Source organism: Phaethon lepturus, unplaced genomic scaffold (assembly GCF_000687285.1).
Source record: "Phaethon lepturus isolate BGI_N335 unplaced genomic scaffold, ASM68728v1 scaffold51472, whole genome shotgun sequence".
Lineage (NCBI taxonomy): Eukaryota > Metazoa > Chordata > Aves > Phaethontiformes > Phaethontidae > Phaethon > Phaethon lepturus.
Window position 1 is genome coordinate 7,615 of NW_010523597.1, and position 18,102 is coordinate 25,716.

General features: G+C 41.7%; 1 protein-coding gene across 1 annotated transcript in view; it reads right to left on the minus strand.

Moving 5' to 3' along the window:
• Nucleotides 1-13,937, minus strand: part of LOC104616968 (calcium-binding protein 39-like) — a gene marked incomplete at its 5' end in the record, with an annotated part of 14,102 nt that extends 165 nt beyond the window's left edge. The window contains 5 exon segments of the mRNA XM_010282154.1: nt 1-37; nt 7,676-7,819; nt 8,531-8,596; nt 10,147-10,206; nt 13,735-13,937. The exon segment at nt 1-37 is cut by the window's left edge and continues 20 nt beyond it. Coding sequence (XP_010280456.1) covers nt 1-37; nt 7,676-7,819; nt 8,531-8,596; nt 10,147-10,206; nt 13,735-13,937 — 510 coding nt within the window.
• Between the last annotated feature and the right edge of the window lie 4,165 nt (nt 13,938-18,102).

Consider the following 18,102-nt stretch of genomic DNA (forward strand, 5'->3'; position numbering starts at 1 on the left):
CAATAGGCTGTGTTTTGTTTGGACTAGCCACAAAAACCTAACATGCAAACAAAACCAGGCGGGGGGGAGGGGGGGTGGGAAAGAGAGAGGGAGAGAGAGGAACATCAGTCACAACATACCCGTAAGTTATTTTCTAACAAGTCAGCTGAAGGCTGGCAAGGAGACACTCTGCTGCTACACACCTTGTCCCAAGGCACAGAAAGAGGAGTTACAAACATGTTGGTTCAACAGCAAATTGAGGCAAAGCTATGCATGTACATGGTATCGCTTGCCTTTAATTTTGCTCTTTGTTGATACAGAGTTTGACTATAAATGCAGCTATTGAGAGCAGGCTATCAATTCTCAGCCTCTTCCACATGCAAGACTTAACTACACAGAAATTAATTATCAGGAGAATGGAAAAGCTTTGTGTCAGTATTGATACCATTTCCATACTAAACCTGGCCTAAAATTAGACTTGCCAGCTTTGTTGTAGTTTGGAAAAATATGTCAGAGGCTCCACTTCCCCTTGCCTAATCCATCCATGGGAGCATGGAAATTTCCAGCAGCAGGAGCAGGAACAGGAGCACCGTGGTGTGCCCGGTGCCTTCGCTGCCCTCGCCGAGCAGAGGAGGGTGGCAACGCAGGGAGGCGATGTGAGACACAGATACTCACCTGCCGCAGCCAGCCCAGTGCTGTGGGCTTACTGGTCTTCTCAAATAGTAATGTTTAAGGATAAACCTAGCCATGCTCTGATTTTTCCTCCTGTAAAGCTTAAATCTGCAGTTTTCTGGCTCTGAACACTACCCCCTACTCCACAACACTGTTTCTTTAACATTTTCTCTGTCTTACACACCGGCTGATGACAGGAAATTTACAGCCAGTTGTAAAGGCCAGCAGTGACAAGCTCATCCCAGGGACCTCAGGGTGCCATGGAGATAGAGGCTCTGCAGACATCAGTCACAAGGGGCCAGCAGCAGGAACACACACGCAGCACACCCCTGGCCACCCCGGGAGGAGCTCCCACATCTGGCTCACACCGAGGTTACTATGGCTGGTCAACAAAACACCGCCCAAGCCCTTGTGCAACAACATAAATAACTCGAGTTACTCTCTACCCAATGAGAAAAAATTAAGGATGGACAGGACTGGAAAACATCCAGTTTCCCTCCAAGCCTGTTCAAACCAGAATGAAAACAAACATTTACTGACAGTACAGAATGGCGTGCTGTCCGGCCGAGCGCAGGCGGCACCACCACTCACCCAGCTCCGGAGCCACTGGCTCCAGACCTGCGGCTCTTCTGCAGGTTCATTTACCTCCGCTGAGATTGTGCCCACATGAAAACCTGGGCCACATCCAGCTGCGCAGGAAGGTGCTGTGTTCCATGATGAGGAACACGCACCCACCGTCCTGGGGGGTGGTGTTACAGCCAGTTGCCCCCAGAAGCAACACCTGGTAACACCTGTGACAGGATTCAGACTGGACCCACCATTAGGCTTTGTACTTCCCAACTAGGGGATAGTGTGCGTATATGTTCCACACATACAAGTGGTGTGGAAAATGCCAAACGGGGGGAATGTGTGGAAAGAATGGGGCTCAGCACACATCAGCAGTGCCACACCAAGTACTTCTGCCCAGACAGGGAGGTAAGACATTTTTTTTTATTCCATAAAAGTGAGGCAAAGCATCTACTTTTAAACCCTGGCATCCTGATGCTGTAAGAGCCCTAATCCCTGCCTGTGCTTTTGTCTCCTCTGGATCCCTCCTCCTCAGGTTGCTCCTAGGAGTCCCTGCTTCAAGGCACTTTTCCCTCTGCTCTGGGAAAAGAGCTGCAACCTCTGCCACACTGGGTGAACGCTCCCAGGCCCCAAGTCTTTTACAAAGCTTTCCACGATCTAGTGGCCAGGCCATGTTCCCTGCGACAGTATAGTATCTGCAGTTATTCACACTGTCCTTGCACAGGCTTCCACATTGCCTTTCTCTGATTACCCTGAGCTATAATCTCAAATAATTTCCTTTTATGCCTACGTGCCAGCTAAAACTTCTCAAGAGTATCACCAACAGCCCCAACTCCCGTCAGAGGATCCACATCAGAGCAACCACTGTAAAATAACAGCTTTCTTGCATGATGCTCCAAGTGCAACATCTTCCCAGGGACACATCTATCAGTGGGTCAGACAGCTAGTTCACAGCTCTCACTACACTTGATGGACTGTCAATAGCTGATTTTTCTGTCACTGCTTGCAGCATCTGAAAGCAATATCCCCTCCTTTGCAAATAACCTTGATAAGCTGCTATCGATGCACTGGTTCCCCTTAGACTGGGAAATAAAGGGTTTGGGGATGTAAATCACTACTGAACATACTTTACAGCTTTCCAGGCTGTGCCTTATCTACGGAACACGAATCTTGAAATCTCGTGGGTACGAACGTTTGGCTCTGGCTGAGACTGCGGCAGTTCATGCTCTCAGCTGGAGCAGCCCCATGATGCAGCTCCCCATGTGCTGACCTACAGCAGGTCACCACGCTGATGGAGGCTGGATACTTCCAGGATTTGGACTGTGATAAGCCCCCAGTCATGTGGACAAGCTTCCTTTGGGAAAAGCAGTATGTAAGCCTCGGGGCAGGGATGAGGAAAGTAACCGTTACAGATCTTCATTAAAAGTTTTTAATTTGGGGAGTTCAGTTCCCACTGTGACCAGGAGAAGGAAACCCAGGACCCACATTTTTAGAAATAATCTAATTACGGTGCAAATGGGGTCCATTAAAGAAGGCCTGTCCTTGAAGTGCTGAACATCTTCCTTCAATGAATATTAGGCCTGCTTGTAAGGATGGCTGAAGGCTGACTCTCAAAAAATCTAAATCATTCTTCTTGTAAAAGCTATCTGGTCTGCAAACAGAACTGGAAGGTTTTAGTGGTAAACCTAGTAAATACCAGCATTTTATATTGGTCCTACAACTGGTATTACCATAGCAAATAATTAAATAACTTTTAGTTTAATAGAAGACATCACATCCTGTTTATCTTCCTGCTTGATTATTTATAGATTATATCTCCCCCTTGCAAAACTGTCAAACTGAACATGCAAACGGAGATCATCTTGAGTGTCAGTCTTGCTCAGTGTCAACAGGGACTCATAAAGAGAGAATGTTAAAGGAACAGAAAATCCCTGAAATGTTATTCAATACTTGGATAAGCAAACAAAGTCAATTCTGCCATATCAACTAATCAGCTTCACAAAGCCCAGGATTAGGACCACCATGATACTTTACTTATAAAAGAGCCTCCCTTGTTCAGAACTCTGTATTGTCACAGAGGAGGAGATAAATCCCTGAAAACAGAAATCATTATTAATGCTATCATCAGGAATGTTTCTAGTAAGATGAAGTTTAACTGAAGCTAAAACACTTCACAGAGATCTTAAGTTCATCTGTGGTTTTATTATGAAAGGTTGCATGTTCTAGAGTACTTAATTCTGATAGGCAAGAGAGAACAGAGACCCAAAATAAAGAGAGTACTCATAAGGGGGTTGTGGCGAGGTGGGTGTTGGTCCCTTCTCCCAAGTAACTAGCGATAGGATGAGAGGAGACAGCCTCAAGTTGCGCCAGGGGAGGTTTAGATTAGATATTAGGAAAAATTTCTTTATGGAGAGAGTGGTCGAGCATTGGAACAGGCTGCCCAGGGAGGTGGTAGAGTCAACATCACTGGAAGTGCTCAAAAAACGTGTGGACGTGGCTCTTCAGGATATGGTTTAGTGAGCATGGTGGTGTTGGGTTGATGGTTGGACTTGATGATCTTAAAGGTCTTTTCCAACCTTAATGACTCTGTGTGATTCTGTGATTAGAATTCCAACTCTAAAACTAGCTGTTTCAGCACAGTTCCATTTTGTGAATATTTGCAAAAGGCCTGGAATGAAAATCAACTCTGAAGCTTCAAAAGTTGTGCAAAGTGGAACTGTGCTCTTCTCTATTAAAAGTCATACACTGTATTTTTTCAAACAAATACCAAGATTAGAGAATTTGATCTTGTTTCCTTACAATTAATAACCAGGTATCACCACCCTCTGGGACTACAGTAGAGCAAAAGTGATTACAGAGGTTGGATACCCTGGATTGGGTATTTGAAGACTCACTCTGGGATCACGCACAATCTTACTGTGTCAGGAAACGACACACAGAAGTGCCTTATGGTTCATGTTGCATTGCGCTATAAGCATCGCATAACACTTCTTGCCCCTTAAACTCTCCAGCTAAGAAACAGAGAGGACACATCCCCACAAACATGGTTTCAGCTTCGTACCAAGAGGAAACTCAGTACGGTCAAATTGTGTGAGACCATTTGCAGAGCAAGCTGCAGGATATAGCTCTGTAATGTGCACGAAAGAGAATGGAAAAATGAAACTAAGGTCACAAAACACAGCGTACCCATTCTATTTTTAGATTTAAACAGTAAAATATATCTTGCTAAATGTCTGCTTAAGAACAAGAAAGTTGCATAATCCCAATTCACCGCTACAGGGTGATTTCCTCAAAATAATCTAATTATTTATGTGAAAGCCACGAGGAGTTGTTATTACCCTTTATTTGTAAATGCATAAGGTGAAAGGAATACCTGCACCACGTCTGTGTACACCTGCAAGATTTCATCTCCCCTACAGGCAAACTGAAAGCAGGCTCCACTAATAACTGTCACAAATGCATCACAGGAGGTGGACAGCCCTTCCCAATATTTGGTCCTCAGAGTGTGTATGCTCAAGACTGAGAACTCTCCACTGAAATCAATGCAGAGAAGAGACGGTGACTCTCAAAGCCTACAACTCTGGGCGACCCCATTGGATTATTTGTGGAGGAGGAGGAAAGGGGTGAGGTGTGTTAGCTTTTCCTGATGATCAAATACTGGCTAATCTTCATGCATACATTGTCTGGGACATTCAGCTTTACAAAGCAGCCACAGGCCTTTAGGATGGTGCCGCAAAGCAGAAGATCCATTTTGCTCAGGCAAAAGGAAGAGAAGGAGCTGGAGCTAGGAGGAAGATCAAGCATCTACTCAATGGAGAATGGAAGGAGGCACTGTAAGTGGGCGCTCTGTTTGTCTTCGGTTTCCCACCCAAAGCATCCTGGATGAGTGAAATGTTCTCAGAGCTTGAAGGGGTATTGGCATTTTCAGCCACGAAATGTTTCTGCAAAATATTTTTGCACTAGAAGTGCTCATCATTTTAATCTCTGTCTTACCGTTTTGAATCTTCAATAATTAGAAATTGCCTTAGGGAGGTAAGAGTCATACGCCTTTTTTGAGGTGAGCTGGGGCATGGGAGCATTGGAATCTGGATGCTTACAAAACAAGCACTTTTTCATTTCAACTGTGTCTAACTGGTGCAACATCTAAATCAGGTAACTTAAATCCAAATTTTTTGGCAGCTCAGACAGAGCAGCAAGTATCCACTTCTCAGCAGACCTTTGATTTCAAATCACTGTGGTTAGCCTACTGTAATTTCAACCAAGACTGCACAGGTATTTTGCAAGCACAACTTAAAAATGCAGGCACAGTTTAAAATTTATGAGATTAAAAGCTGAGGACAAGATTCCTCTTCCAGTTACATTAGCATGGAATTATTACAGCTGACAAGAGAAGCGGGCTGAGGGACACTAACCCAGAAAGAGAAGGCAGGGACACTGCAGAACAGGGTACAACCAGACAGTAGTGTTTTCCCCCACTCTCTTAAATTTTTAAGGATTTCTTTCAGTTGATCTCAAGAAGTTAAAATTCAATTTAAGAAGTGAAATCAGAGGAAAACCATCTTCTATGGCCCGCTCTACAAAGCTAATTCACAATGCAATTTTCTATAACATACCCTGTAACTACCCTGCCCACTGGGGAGAAGTTGAATGCTTCTACATCCAGCTAACCCAGATCCTTAGTGAGGACCTAAATGGGAGCTCTGCTGCACCTCTAGCGTTATTCTAGTGTGCTGCTGCTGATTATAAATGAGCTATTTCCAGCTGATCAGGTTCTGCTCTGAGTCTGCAATTTCCCCACAATGAGGACTGTGCATGTGAGATAGCACGAGGAATGCCATGGCACCACTTAAATGCTGCTGACAGGTACCACTGGAAAAAAACAACATCCCATGGAGGTTAGTATCTGAGGACAGAGTTTGGCCCTTTGAACTCAAGAGACACAGGGTTGACACCGTGCACTGTTTGTTTTGCTGGGTAGCCCAAGGCCTCAGCATTATGTCCACATGGTGGCAATTGCAAGTGGTCAAGCAAGGCTGATCCCACAGTATCTCCACTTTAACTGGAAATGGGACGCAACGTACTGGAAAAGGAAAGGAAGGGAGGAATGGGAAGGCAGAACGGGAGCAACAGCAATGTGTGACATGGTTGCATACTGGAATCCTTTCAAGTTATTCCAAATCCTTTCAAATGCTTCTTAAAATAAGCAAAATCAGCTGTTCCCAAGGCCTGGGCCATGCCCGTCATTAATTCAGGAACAGGAATTCGTGCGTTTCATACATAAAAATCTGGCATTTATTCACCAAGTGGGTAGAGAGACCAATCATCTGATCCCTTCCCTCTACAGGCATCTCAAAGGCTGAAAGTGTTTGGAGCCTGACTGCTTGCTTATCTTGGAGCCACATACCTCCTGATAAGGAGGAGGAGCAGAAGTTACTCACAGTGGTTCAGCTGACTATGGAAGAAATCAGCAAGGGAACAGCTTACCAAGCTGCTTATTTCAGGAAGGGATTTTTTTTTTTTTTTTTTTAAATCCTCCTTGAAGCCTTTTTTTTTTTTTAAATGAAAAGCGTTTTGGAGAAGCTGCACATCCTCTATGCCCCCACACTGAAGACCTGAAAGCTTTTTTCCAAATCAGAAATGGCAGAAGTACAAAATGCAACGAGTCACCCTGAATTTGTGGAGGGTGATGTAACCTTTTTCCAATGGCATGCCTTTTGGTGTGATCTGGTATCTTTCTTAACCATCTTGGGGAAGGATATCCTTACAGGCTCAATATTCCTCTTCTGAAAATCATTAACAACTCTATTTACATAGTTTGAAATTAATGTGCTCATTCCAAATTAAAGGTAGGTTTGCATAATAACAATCCAACTCACCCTCTGTCCCAGAGCAGAGGATTTTTTGACAGGAAAATGGTGGACTTTTCACTTATTAACATGAATCATCATGAAAAAAGGGACATTAATGATCACTACAAAAGGACGGAAGGATTAAATTAATTTCAAGCTCAGATTTACCACATCTTTTTAATACCTTTAAAAGCAAACTGTGTTTGCACTGATACACAGTGCCAGCGTTATCTACTTTTAGTCTTAATACAGAGCTTTAAGACTTTTTTTAACCTTTACCCAGAATCGCATGGTAAAATGACCTAAGAGTTGGGAGAAGGTACCCTGGATACTACCTAGAAGCCGTGTGTTTTGTTACCTGTATCATCCACCTTATCGCTACTTGAGTGACTACCCTCAGCCCAAACCAAAATTATGCTTCTTTAGATCTCACCTGAAGAAAGGCAAACAGAAATCAGAGGCTGAGTGACGGACAGGTTTTCAATTAAGACATTCTCAAATGCTGGAAATACTGTAAATGTCAACCTTTGCCTTAATTTTCTGGGCTTTCTCTTGCCCACCTTGAAAGACACTTTTATGAGGAAAAGAGAAAGCTTATACTCGCTCACCTTGAACACGTGGAATGCTTCAAACTGAATGTTGGGGCTTTTATCTCGCAGCAAGTTCATCATCAGCTTCAGATTTTCTGGTTTGCTGATGTATTTTGTCATGATGGCAAAGTTGTGTCGGTCCAGAATCAATTCACCCAGCAGCTATAGACAAAATTACAAAAAATGCACATTTTTTTTTCAGTTCAACACATTATTTTTGAATGCAAAGAAAGCAGCAACTTATTTAATGCTTGCCTAAGAGGTTTCAATGTCACTACCTTTATTAAAAAAAAAAAAAAAAAAGTAACTAGATGTGTTATCATGCAGTGAGTTACTTAATGCCCAGTAATGCTCATCTTCTAAATACTACAGAGAGGAATCCCACGTACAGGCTGGGTGTAGTGGGAGCTGGGGTGAGCCAGCTAGGACAGAAGCAAGCATAGTGCAGCTGTCTCACAAAGACACCTTCGTTTCATTTGGATGTTACATTAACATGCCTATCTGGTCCCATCTACAGGTCATGTCAGACTTGGTGGTGTAGCAGCAAGCAGCACTGGACAAACAGAGACTATCATGTTACCCTTAAGTTGATTTTAACCTATGTTCTGAACCAAAGTAGAGATTTGAGGTCACAGGAAAAATGGTAGTGCTTGTTCCATAGAAATAGCCCAATGCTTCACCAGAGATCCAGGAAATAAAATTCTCAGCAAGCTCTTGTGTATTTTAAGAAAAGCATCCCCAAGCAGTTATTTCCTTTTTTTTTTTTTTTGTTAAAAACTATGTGGCTACTCCATTGCCATGCATGGCATCTTGATATTCTGCAAAACACTGAGTTCAAATTTAGAAGGAAAGTGCTGAGAAACTGTACTTTACCTTCAAAGATTGTCTCTTTGTTACATAATTCTCAGAATGAAGGAGTTTTTCATAATCCTCAAAGATCTAGAGTAACAAGAAAACACAAATGCATCCCATTCATGTCCATCATTCCTCCTCCCGGTCCTTCCCACCCCAGAAGAGCAGCAGAGGCCTCAGCAGTGACACCCTCTAACACTTCATTGCAATGCCAGGCCCAGCTCTTGTGGCCTTTTTTTCTTGGCTGGTTATCACACAGTGAATTAACTCCCAGGAACAGTCCTCTTCCAAGTACTGCAGAGAGGTATACCACATATGGACTGGATGTAACAGGAGCTGGTGCAAGCCAACTAGGACAGAAGTAAGCCAGTGCCCGTACAGCCTTCTTTACAGGAGGGTGAATCTGCTGCCAGGATACATGGGTCCAGCACGTAACGCCCACTCACTCATCTCATGGAATTTAACGCAATACCCCAAAGTGGTGACTGTGCATCCCACGCTGGCATATGCCAAAAGCTCCTTTTGTGAGGTGTCACCTCACCAGCCTTCAGCACCCTCACTTGTTGAAGTGGTTGGCAAAACGAGGGTCACCGGGAGTCAAGTGCATGCTGGCTTTTGCAGGATTGGGCCAAGGGAATCTTGTGGTCAAGAAGACTGAGAGAAGGCTATGATATGTTCAAAGCATCTACCAAACAAGCAAAAAACCCAACACTGCTGTCCAAGAATCATCTAAAAAAATGCTTGCTTCCACAATTTATACTTAAAAATTTTAAATGTTAAATAAATGTAGAATGGGGACTGTTCCAGTGCAGTGCTTCACTATTAAGAGAAAAGATTAGCAGAGACCGTAATTTTGCTCCGGTTAAGCTGCATTTGTGACTCAGCAATAATAAGCCTGATCTTTATTTAACCTTCTGAGTAACTCTAGAATGAAAGAAATAGTCTTCAGCCTTTTCACTTTGGCAATGAAATAAAGAATACCTCAGGTAACATAAGAATATAACCTGTAGTCTAATTCTGTGATCCGTATCAGTCCAGTTTTAGTTGATTCCAGTGGAATTTTTCTGACCCACATTTGGTTCAAAACAGAGCCAAAAAATCAAAGTGAAAAATGGCAGCAAACCAAGGGACTAATTGCCTTAGGATGGTAAGAGGAATACTCACACCTCAGTCCTCCAGCTACGTACATAATTTTCCAGTAATGCTAAAACTTCTTCCAGTAACTCTTCTCTTCTGTCACAAAGTATTATAAATGACACTGGCATGGCCCTATTGGTGCTGGAATATCACAAAACTCTTTAAAATGTACACGCTTTTTTTCCCCATGGTCTATTTACATACAAAGTTGACAGTTCCGTTCACATATGAGGGGATATGATGCATGCAGAGAGGAATAAAGCTTGCTTTTAAACTATGGGTTCTCCTGAAACCTTGGTGTGTGTCCCCATGTGTGTGCAGAGGGGGTACCTGTATTCAAATGCCACGCAAGGATTCTGCTTTAGTAAAAGCAAAGTTTAGTTTTGCAGTCCTATGTGACTATTTTATGTGGAGCATGAAACCCTCTGCTATTGAAAGCACACTTTTTCCTGATAAGCACAAACAGATTTTTTAAAAAATCTTCTATAATTTATACTTACCACATCATAATTTTGTTCCAGAAATTCTGCTACCAACAATTTGTGTCGTGTTAACAGGTCCTGATAAAGAACAGAGAAAGGTTACCCGAGAGAGTGTGCTCACTTGATTGTCTCTTTATTCTCAAATGTTTTTTAGTATTTTTTACCAGGTGATCTTTTAGAGGGTATTTCCAGCAAGATTTCTATAGACAGAAAGCATTTAAAAACAAAACTGCATTGTGCATTTACTAGGATTTCAAGGAGAATTCAGTGAATGCTAACAGAATCAATATTAAACTACTCTAACTCTTTATATTCCTTTTCCCTCTCACCTTTTCTTATGGTCATTGTGCTCAGTACTTACAATAAACTGAGGTGTGGGAAAGGAAGAAGGTAAAGTAACCCTTTATGGAGGGATCAGCTATTGCCCCAAAGCTAAAAGCGGTCCACATGCTACCCCACAGCTGGAAGATCATGTTAAACTTCATCAACTGCTGTTGCTCATCTCCAATGAATACAAGAAGGCAGACTCAAATTCAACCACTCTCTATATACATTTATTTATTTAAAGCCTAAAAGTTGGGCAGCAATCTAAGCTAGTCATCCAGGCTCCCTCCACAGCTAGGCCCTCCCCAGAAACGGGTCCCAGGTAGGTGGGATGAATCCCTTCTGCAGCTCTTTTTTTGCCCAAGGTGGGCTTACTGACACAAGCAGTAGCAGACCTTTTAGACAGCTGGCTGCTAAAAGGCCAACTAATTAAAATTTAAATTAAAGCAACCTCTCCCACAGAATGGGAGTGCTGGTGCTCAGCAACAGAGATGCAAATGTTCAGCTCCAGAAGACATCAAGTCTCTTTACTGGGTGAATAGTTATGAAATGAAGTGGCCAGTTTGAGGCATTTAAATTTAATTTTTATCTTACTGCCTCCTTCAAAACATAACACTGATCACAGTAAATGCCTGATGAAGTCCATTCAAGTTGATTTTTTTTTTGGTGAATCAGTTGTTACCTTTTTTATCATCTTTTCCTTGGTTTCCTTAGCCACAGTCAAGAGACTGAAGCTGATGAGTAGCTGAAGCAGATGCACAGACACATCCTCTACAGCATCACAAATAAAAGAAATCCTTTACATGCTAATCCTTTAATTTATTTTTACCATCAATTATAAGAGGAAAGCAGACTGCTATAAAATTCAGTAGATGTTTTTAATTCATTCCTTTATTTATTTAGCAGGACTGCAATGATAGTAGTTTAAAAGGCTGAGTGCAACAACCATGATTCACAAGCTTTTATGCAGGGCACTTAGGAGGCAAGTACAACATTTTTCAATAGGGGGCACAAATGGAATATAATCATAAATGAGTTTTTCATAGAAAATCACAAGAGAGCATGGAGCAGCAGTATTCAATCAGTACTCTTTCCACCCACTGCTGGTACCCTCCACAGCCGACTGCATCTCTAAACACAAGCTGCTTTCCTCTGCATTTTTAGCAGCTCTGTTTCCTCTCTGCAATGCACCTGGCTGAATTTAATTAAGAAGTACATCTCCAGATCATCACAAATTCCAATACTTCCCTGCTATAAATATCCTCAGACTTTAATGCACATTTAATTAGCCCTCCTAGTGCATAGACTATCCAAGGCTTTCAGCTCTGAACCAAGACACCCTGGTGGCAACACTACAAACCCAACACAGGGGAAACAGAACCAAGAACACGAGCTCAGTAATCCAGCCAGCAAGCAATCATAGCACTTATTTTTACAGTATTAGAAATGAAGTAGCTCCATATTTCATGATTCAGTTGCTTCCACATCGCTTCTTGCTGCTCCAGCTCTTCAGAGTAACAGACAAAAAGGAGATGAGATGAACAGCTGGTTTATTTCCAGAACTGACCACGAATCAGGTCAGGTGATTTAAAATGAGAGGCAATTTTTTAAAAAGGCAGTTTGTAGATTTTCCCCAAGCATTTTAAAAGGCAATTTCTGCCCTATGTCTGAGGATGAACTGCCCTCATACTCCTCTCTTTTCAGTGCACATGAGGATGTAGAATCCTATTTTTAAATCCTGCTAAAAATACACTCAGATCACAGGGGACAGAAGTAAGTTCCACAGCTGTAGATCTGTGAACAACATCAATCCCTCTTTTGGGGGGAGTGTCGCAGCAGTCTGCGGTCCCTGCCACAGCTTAACTGACCCTTGTCCCCATCCTGCCTCCTGGCTGGGCTGAAGACTGTCCATCACCAATCACACACTCTGCTGTCCTGCTCAAAGCAGGACCTGGGGAAAAAAATGCAAATCTGTTCTGTCAAGCTGGGAACAGAGTCCAGGAGCTCTTTTGCTGACCAGAGACAAATACTCTTCCGAGCACAGGGTAAAAAGCCAGAGACAGAGGATTTAAATGTCTCAGTTATGTTGCATTCCTATATAGTCCTACAGTGTACTTGTCTGTGTTTCTGTGTGACTTCCACTTTCATAACATTTACCAAATGAACACCACAATAGTGCAACTTAAAATAATGGAAAGATGCTGCTGTTGATTAACGGGTGGTTTCAATTGTTAATCCTGCTCAGCTCATTACTGAAGAATGCAACGTTTTCTCCATTCTGCAAATCTTTACCCCATTCAGTAGGTTAGTTAAAAACAAGGCCAAATTTCAATATGTGTTGAATTGCTGAGCTGAACTCCTAACTTTCCTTATAGTTATTCCTAAGGTCTATCTAATCATGTTTCTAATTAGCTTTGAGAGAAAAGAAGGAACAACTTGTTTCTATGACAGCAAGGAACTCAATGATAGAGGAAAAAAGGAGTTATGTCTATATTTAGAAAAGGCTTTACCTGAAAAGAATTTTCCCCAGCTTAATTTACTTCTGAAAAAGAATTTAAACAATATTCCCTGTACATTAAGCTCATAGGCACCAAATTTTGCTCAAAGACTATACTAGCACCTTGCAGGAAAAGTGATGGTCACATACCAACCCCAAGAAATTTAGAAAGCTTTATCCAACTTCCTTTTTAATACAGCACAGAGACTCTATACAGAGTCTACACAGTGCTTACACCTACTTAGCTCTTAGCAGTATGGTCCTTACATTAAACCACGGGCCACAAAAGTAAGCATACAAATACGTTGTAAAACAATCAGCAGGCACAGCTTTAATCTAAACTTGACTGCTGTACTCGGAAGGGACAGCAAAAATTACAAGGGTTTCAAAAGTGAGTTTTAAATAATTCCTTCTATTTACTGGTTGTGGTCATGATGGGTAGTGGTTTTGTCTCCGGGGGAAGGTAGGGAGAGAAAAAGGTTATGCATTTTACAAGAACGATATGTAATGCATGATTAATTTGTGTGTTAAATGGCTGCATAAAAGACCTTGGGTTATCAAGATGAAGAACATTAGTGAAATGTAAATCCATCTTGAATTAAAGATTCTTTGCGGGCTTGATCACTGCTGTGAATCCTGTTACAAACAGACCAAGGAATAATTATATCCTTTACTGAACAATAAAAAAAGCCACCCAATTTAAAGGCAACACAACATTCAGTGCTGACTACTGATGGAATGCCATTTTTGACACAATGCTATGATGCAGGTATTGAATAATTTACCTTGAATGTAGCAAAGGCATCAGAAGCTATATCAAATGTTGACATTTCCACATATTTAAAAAAGTCTCTGAACTGTTCGGAAAAAAGTATGATTTTGGCCAAGGGTTCATGCCGGATGCACTCTCTCAGCATAATTCCACAGCGTAAGGCAATATTTGGGGATTCATAGCTGAAGAATGAAAAGAAACAGAAAAAAATAAAAACTTAGAAGAACAAAGATAAACGGTCACTTTTCCAGCAGCGGGGAACTTTGTCACATAGGGAACACATGTACCAGAGGGGACACAACACACAGATGGCAGCTCCCAACCACAGCACTGTACCCAGCTTCAGGACCTCAGCCCAAAGCTAAGGAGCAGATGCACAGATGAGGCTGCCACTGTTTCCCATCGCAAAGCTCTGCCTTCACAAGCCAAAACACATTTCGGTGTAATGTGCATTACATCTCCTCTCTGCAGAAAGACCGTGGGGAGTCTGTAATGTTCCAGCAGAGCTCCTTCACCCTTTTAGATTTATGAGAAAGCAATAAAACAATATAACGATCTCCCTTTTCAGATTTAATTCTGAGCTTCTCAGTTTATCCAAGAAAAATATAACACCTCATGACCATCCATCACCTCCCACTCCTCTTCTAAAGAATGTTGTTCTAGAATATTAATGTCTAATGAGGAAGGTAGGAAGAGTCTATCCAGGCAGTCTACACCGGATTAAGCTTTCTGTTGCTCTGAAGATACTTTTTGCAGTTTAGGAGGAATTCTGCTCAATCCCTCCTCTGCAGAGGCTACAACTTTGTTGAGGAGACAAGTATTTGTTCCTCAAGTTACAATTCTGTTATGACACATGCATTGCAATAGCCAGGAGCCAGCACGCTTCTTGATCTAGGAGAGGGATTGAGAGGGGGAGGCAATTCAGATCATCTTCTATTTCTATAAAGTCTTGATTTCTTTAAAGCTGAAATCAATCTGAAACAAAACTGTTAGAAACACAAAAAAAAAAAGAAAGATTAAATCCAACAGTCAGGAAGGACTTAAAATGAACTTCCTCCAGCAATCTTCAGTCATGTGAAAGTGGTGAAGTCCAAGGGGACAGAAAGCATGCTCTGTTTCAATAAGCTGGTTATACTATATCAGAACTCTGCATTATCAACCAGAGCTTATCAGTGTCATTTTTCCTTTGCACAATTAAGTCCTATCACTAGACCAAAAGAGAAAAAAAAGAAACACAAAATGCCATCTGTGCTGTAAGTGAGTGGGCCCTCAAATTTACCACCAGCTTGCAATTTAAAAGAATGGTAGTGTTTTGTGAGCATACCAGAGCTGCATACTTCAACATGATGTCAACAATAGTTGGCTTAATGAAAAATGAATTACTGTTCCAAACAGGCAAATGAAACTTCCCACCCTCAAGGAAATGCAGGCACTCAAGCCCCTATTTGTTTCCTTTTGGGAAACATTTCCAAACGTGAATTTATAACTCTTTAGACAATGGAGATTCGCTAATGTTTCCCATTGAGGCATACTTCTCCTCAACTCGATTAACAGGAATACTAATTTTCAAGGAAAAAGAGGCGGAGTTGCTTCTAGGAGTGCAGCCAGGAAAATATTTAATAGTTGGCTAAGGAATATTTTGGTTGGAATAAAAGCAAATTACATTGTTTCCAGCACAATAACTTTTTAAAACATAAGTATCAACAGAATCATTCTTAGTCAAATGCTCCATTATCTGGAAGTGGGTTATGGACCTTTGGCTGTTCACATAAGCAAGGGAAGTTGGGTTTGGCTCCTGGAATATGCGTGGAAGAAGCTTACAGGCTGCCCAGTCATAACTGGCATGTACTCTGCACACACACTTACATGCAAAGCCACCAGGCAGGAATGATAGAAATGTGTTTCAAAATCAGTTCTAATGAGAAATTGGTGCTCTGTGCTGACATATTCCCACAGCAGAAAAAAAATACTGAGTTCTTCTCTGTTCGGATAAACTCACAACCTAAAGAAACCTCCACATACTGACTACTGTGGGCAACCAGAAAAGGAAATAATGGACTTGAAATATTTCAAAACACTTATTGTGGAGGCTGAAAGAGGCAAGACTGAGAGCAAAGATGTATCTCAGTGCAAAGAGAATCACACTTGTGTGGCTAGTGCAGAAGATGGTACAAGGTAAGGAGCACAGGCGATTACGAAGGCATCAAGCCTGGGAGACAAAAGGTCTTGACAAACAGCCACATTCTGATCTGATTTTACGCTAACTTCTATAGCCTGAGTTTATCTTTGGATAAACCTGAGGGCAATTCTGCAACTTCAGCCAATATATCATTAAAGCTTTAACTGCACTGTGATATGAAAGAGGTCATCACAAGACAGATTGGGGCACTGACAAGTACGTTAAGAGATAGCATGTGGCCTGAAATATATTCACAAAGGAGCTTATAAATTTGTCACCTGTGAGAAACAATGCAAGTGCCATAACTTTCAAGTCCTCTACAGTCACTGTACTAGAGGGAAAATACTTCAAAATACAAAGGACCAAAGTTATTTCTGGGTTAATGCAATACACTGACACCAGAGAGAAAATTTGGCCCAAATATACCTGGTACTCTATATACACCAGACATTGTATTCATCTGACATCCTACTCATACACAAAGCCTGCACACACAGAAAATAAGATACTATTAAAGCAAGTCATTATTTTGCCTGAGGATGCAGCAGGAAGGTCAATTAACCTACCAAAAAAAAAGTAAAAAAAAGTAGTAGTGGACAGTGTGCTGTATGTTTTTCTGAAGCTGAGAAGCTGGAAGGAAGTAGCCAACAAGTAAAACGAAGCCTAAAAGGTAAGAAGAGTTATCTCAAGCTGGCAGTGCCGCTGGAGTATTAGGGAGGAAACACTGGGCGGGAGTTCTGATTCAGAATCCTTCCCACTCAACAGAGCTCACAGTATGCAATGAAAAAGCAATCTTTTGTTGATGCTGTTTGGAACTGACTGTTGGGGAGCAGAGGAAATTTTGCATCCAATACAAGTAAAACAATGACAAGCCTTCACAATAGTCCCAGGCTGTTTCTTTTATAGCCATGGTAGAAATACTATTTTTTTCTTCCTCTCCAGATAATGTCATATAACAAATATTGAATGGTACAAGCCAGCCAAATCCACTTTCCTTTAAGCAGATTTTGATTTCATATATTTAATTTAGCATTAAATAAATATGAAAACGTGTCCTCAAGTCACGTTTTCAAGCGTTGGTGTCTAGCATGAAGCACATTTCCCAGTCTCTTAGCTGACTGCACACAAGCACCGCACGCTGCCTGCACGCGTCAAGCTGCGTGTTCAGGGCCCTACCCTTGCTGTAGGCACATATTTTAAATATTGTTTTTAGACAGTCCCAGCAGCAGTGACATAGGCAGGTAAGGCAGCATCACGTTTGAGGTCGTTACGCTGTTCTCCAGCAGTTGCTCTCCATCAGGGCTGGGTAGGACTGTCTTCTGGACTACTGCTCATGAATTCAACAGCACTTTCTAACGTGAAACAGCAATTCTGATACACTGCAGTGCTGCGGACAGATAACCAACAAATCAAGAACAAGGAGCCTGAGGACCAAACTAACACGGACGCGCTACTGCACACAGCAGCAATCCCCCAAAAAGCACCTAAGTGATGCCATTTGAATACATCCACTGTCTCAGATCACCTACAGTAAAATGTCTGTCAGCAGCACATATGCATAACATAAAATCTTTACTATCATCTTAATATTCTTGGTTGTTACAGATGCCAAAGAATATCTGGGACATGATCCAAAAATATTTTTTTGCTTTAAATAAAGCCCAGACATATGGTAGCAATACACGCACAACACGCAAAAACAAGTAAAAAATTGAAAAAGCAAAGACAGAGAAAAGGGAAGAAAATTATTGTATCTATATATGAAATTGAAAACAGTCGTACGACTTAACAATGACTGAGAGAATTATCATCACTGTCCTGAAACGACTAGTTTGAGGTTTATATAAATGGTGCCTTTTAATGAAGAAATGAAACCAAAACCCATTTAACTAGCTTACTGGTCTCCTTTCTAAAGAAGCTGGTGTTTAGTAACACAAAACAAGTCAAGAATTTCAAAATTAAAGCTAAATCACAACAAATCACTATACTTGCAGGAGCAAGACCTAGTTAAGCCCAGCCACCTGCCCAGGCTCTCCACTGTCCTGCCTGCAAGGAAGGCAGTGGGTCCACACCTCCTCCTACCGCAGCAACCAAGAGTTTTGCCACCACATTCAACCACAACCTCAAAGTTCTTGAAATCTCTGATACTGACTAGTTCTCTTGGTTACTTTTTATCCAGGGAACTACAGGCCTGTCAGCCTG